The sequence below is a fragment of the Mus caroli genome, chromosome 4 (genome assembly GCF_900094665.2).
Source record: "Mus caroli chromosome 4, CAROLI_EIJ_v1.1, whole genome shotgun sequence".
Classification (NCBI taxonomy): Eukaryota; Metazoa; Chordata; class Mammalia; order Rodentia; family Muridae; genus Mus; species Mus caroli.
The window spans coordinates 126,112,893-126,117,019 of NC_034573.1; the positions used below are offsets into that span (position 1 = coordinate 126,112,893).

The 4,127-nt window shown below is 48.5% G+C and overlaps 1 protein-coding gene across 4 annotated transcripts in view; it reads left to right on the forward strand.

Moving 5' to 3' along the window:
• Positions 1-3,420, forward strand: part of Htr1d (5-hydroxytryptamine receptor 1D) — a 21,831-nt gene extending 18,411 nt beyond the window's left edge. For all 4 annotated transcript variants that reach the window (XM_021161077.1, XM_021161079.1, XM_021161080.1 and 1 more), the window contains one exon: positions 769-3,420. In XM_021161077.1, the coding sequence (XP_021016736.1) occupies positions 1,486-2,610 (1,125 nt within the window). In that variant the 5' untranslated portion in view covers positions 769-1,485 and the 3' untranslated portion in view covers positions 2,611-3,420. The remainder of the gene's footprint in view (positions 1-768) is intronic.
• The last annotated feature ends 707 nt before the right edge of the window (positions 3,421-4,127 follow it).

Sequence of the window (4,127 nt, forward strand, 5' to 3'; positions counted from 1 at the left end):
CAGGGTTTCTCTGTGTAGCCCTGGCTGTCCTGGAACTCACTTTGTAGACCAGGCTGGCCTCGAACTCAGAAATCTGCCTGCCTCTGCCTCCCAAGGTGCTGGGATTAAAGGCGTGTACCACCACTGCCCGGCTGGTTTTCTCTTGTTTTAAGAATCATTTAGAACCAAGCATAAAATCTTCAATCCCAGAATTCAGAAAGTGGAGTCAGGAGGATCAAGAGTCTAAAGTTTTCCTAGACAGGAGAGTGAATTTAAGGCCAACCTGGGCTACATACATGAGCCCATGCCTTAATACAAAAGTACCACGGTTCCTTTCCTCCCTCTCCCAGAAGTCACTTGTGCTGACTCTAGGAAATCTGGAGTGTTCTGATGAATGGAAATCTGTCACCCTGAACTGTCAGACAATGTGAGACAATCTGGGGTTCTTTCTGGAAACCTTTGTTTCCCCCCAGGCCTGGTTTGGTTTGGCTTAGCTGTCATGGCTGCGTGTAGAGAGACGCTTTCTGATTCAGTTTACAGCGCTGACTTCATGTGCTTGGAACAAAACTGTGATACTTCCAAAAGCTAGGACACTCTGTCCCCTCTGGGAATTGTGTGGGTGGGGCACACCACCACCGTGATGTTCTTGATCTCAGAAAGTCAGGCACTAGGATTCACAGGACCAGGGGCAGCTAAAGCAGTATCATTTGCATTCTACCTTCACAGCTTTCGGAATCCTTTCTTGATTCTAACTACTTTTTTTTTTTTTTTCTCTTTTTCTTTCTCAAGCCTCAGAGCTTCCGAACACAGCTCGGTGAACCAGCGGTGACCCATTTGTTTTGCCTCCTTCTAGATCATGCATTCTTTGAGTCTTGGTCACGGGAATGTTTTGTCTGGTCAGACACAAAGCCGTCATCAGGATAGAACCAACGCTGAACACTCATGATGTGTCGGCAGGGGCCTGGGAAAAGGCAGCTCCTGGTGGCGCACCTCTGAATCAGCTGTTTCTTTTTGTCTCTGGCTTTAAAAGCTCTCTGGAACTGACCTGATATCCAGAGTCTTCTCCAAGTATGAACAGGGAAACATTGAAGTTTTCGTTGAATATGTTGACGTCTTATGTTTTGAAAAGCAGTAGAGTGTCAAAGGCAAGAACCCCAGAATCCTACCCATCCTCCTGTGAGACCTTGGTAATTATCTAACAAACCTATCATGTGTCCACTGGGCTGGACCATCTGCCGGGAGAACTCCCAGAAACCCAAGATGCCTTGGGGTTTATCTGCTTCCGGAAGCAGCTAGCCGTGGTCTTGGTGTTCTTCCCTGCCCACGTCTTTGAGTTTTGTTTTTTTTTGTTTTGTCTTGTTTTGTTTTGTTTTTCCTGTGCTCCGTCCTGATGTATATGGCTTTCACAGTTGTGAAGCCGAAGGATGACCTTGCTCTGTGGATCGGACTGCGGTGAAGGAGCGAGCGGTGTGTGTAGAAGTCTGTGGGAAGAGAGGAACACCGAGCATGTCTCCTCCAAACCAGTCCCTAGAAGGCCTTCCTCAGGAGGCCTCCAACAGATCCCTGAACGCGACAGGAGCTTGGGACCCAGAGGTCCTGCAGGCTCTCAGAATCTCGCTCGTGGTGGTCCTGTCTGTCATCACACTGGCCACTGTCCTCTCCAATGCCTTCGTCCTTACCACCATTCTGCTCACCAAGAAGCTCCACACCCCAGCCAACTATCTCATTGGCTCCTTGGCCACTACGGACCTCCTGGTTTCTATCTTGGTCATGCCCATCAGCATAGCCTACACCACCACCCGCACCTGGAACTTTGGCCAGATCCTGTGTGACATCTGGGTGTCTTCTGACATTACATGCTGCACGGCCTCCATCTTGCATCTCTGTGTCATTGCTCTAGACAGATACTGGGCCATCACCGATGCCCTGGAGTACAGCAAGCGTCGGACCGCAGGCCACGCAGCAGCCATGATTGCGGCCGTCTGGGTCATCTCTATCTGTATCTCTATCCCTCCGCTCTTCTGGCGGCAGGCCACGGCTCACGAGGAGATGTCCGACTGCCTGGTGAACACATCTCAGATTTCTTACACCATCTACTCGACCTGTGGGGCCTTCTATATCCCATCCATCTTGCTCATTATCCTGTATGGCCGCATATACGTGGCTGCCCGGAGTCGAATCCTGAAGCCGCCCTCCCTCTACGGGAAGCGCTTCACCACGGCACAGCTTATCACAGGCTCTGCTGGCTCTTCACTCTGCTCGCTCAACCCCAGCCTCCACGAGAGCCACACACACACAGTCGGCTCCCCTCTCTTTTTCAACCAGGTGAAAATCAAGCTTGCTGATAGCATCCTAGAACGCAAAAGGATCTCTGCAGCCCGAGAAAGGAAAGCCACTAAGACCCTGGGTATCATTCTGGGGGCCTTTATCATCTGCTGGCTGCCTTTCTTTGTAGTATCCTTGGTCCTCCCCATCTGCAGGGACTCCTGTTGGATTCACCCGGTCCTCTTTGACTTCTTCACGTGGCTAGGTTATTTAAACTCTCTCATTAACCCCGTCATCTACACTGTGTTCAACGAAGACTTTCGACAAGCGTTTCAGAAAGTCGTCCATTTCCGGAAGGTCTCTTAGTCGGATTTGGGGGTGACTCTTGTTTACCCGTTATGTCCTGTAACCCCACTGGGGTTGCCTTTTTTTAAAAATTACTGCCGTTTCTCTGAGACCTGGGTTGATTTGTGCTATCTTGGGTCTTGGATTAAATTAATGGATTTGTTCTGTGTTTGATTGCCAGCATCCTCCAGACCCCTGAATCATCTAAAGCTAGGTCATTGTGTTGTGTAAAGGGCAGACAGGACTGACGACATCCCTTAACATAATATCCTCATGGTTCTCTGGGTTGGAAGAAATATAACTGTAGGACCCAGGTGAAAGAATGTCTTACTCTCTAGCAGGCTTGGAGGGAAGGCCTTCTGGTCTACCTGGGATTTTACAGAGGGCTTTTGAGAATGGGTGTGATCATTGACTTGAATTAAAAAAGAATTTGGAGTTAGAAAGGAGGGGTTGTCATCTCCTGTAGCTCGTTGATTAGAAGATAACACCCAGGAATTGTTTCTACTGGGTCCTGGTTGTCCATAAGGAAAGTGGTATCAGTGACCCATCGTAGATGGAGAGAAAGTCAGAAAGAGGCAGCAGGAGAGAGGTATACTTGGGACCAGATCAGCTCTGCATCTTTCGTTCTTCCCTCTGTCTCTATTATGCAATGTTCCGAAGATAAAACCCACCATCCTGTAGCTCAAGAAGACTGACCAGTACGGGACACTCGAAGCTTTGAATGGGACACCTTATTCTGAATTTTTCCCCCCTGGATTATTCTTTTTTACAACCCTTGTCCTCGGAGTTCTTAAGATGTTGAGTGTTACCAAATAAACTGCATGAGACACAGCGAGCAGTGACATGTTTACAAAATTATGCATTCGCCGATTGCCCCCTATGTGTGCATATGATGAGTGTGTAAGGCTGTGTGGCATGCCACACCTCTGGTGTCAGTCCTTTCCTTACACCTTTTTTGAAGCAGGGTCTCCCTTGTCTCCACCCCTGCCTTGTATATTCTAAGTTAGTTAGTCCACAAGCTCCAGGGATGGTCTCTGTTTCCACCTCCACACAGGCATTCACACACGCAGGGCAATATCCAGCTTTTTACATAGGTTCCAGGGATGGATTCCCCACCCCTTCCACCCCGGAATTACAGACTTTCAACTTAACTCTGGTTTACAACATCCACTGAGCACCCACCTCACACCAGGCCCTGTGGCCTTCATTTGCATGTCATTTGCATATAACTATCATAACATTTGCAAAAAACGTTAAGCCTCCTAATTGTGGATGCTCCAATAAAGTGACAATTGAAAACTGAGAAACTGGGCCTGGTGGCAAGATGGCTCCGTGGGTAAAGATACCACCAAGCCTGATGACATGAGCTTGATTCCCAGGACACACATGGTAGGGAGAACTATCTCCCACAAGCTGTCTTCTGATGCCTGCACATGCACACATTTATATATACACAAAAATAGATTTCAGAGATGTTAGGAAAACACCCAAAAAACTCTCCACCGGGCGTGGTGGCACACGCCTTTAATCCCAGCACT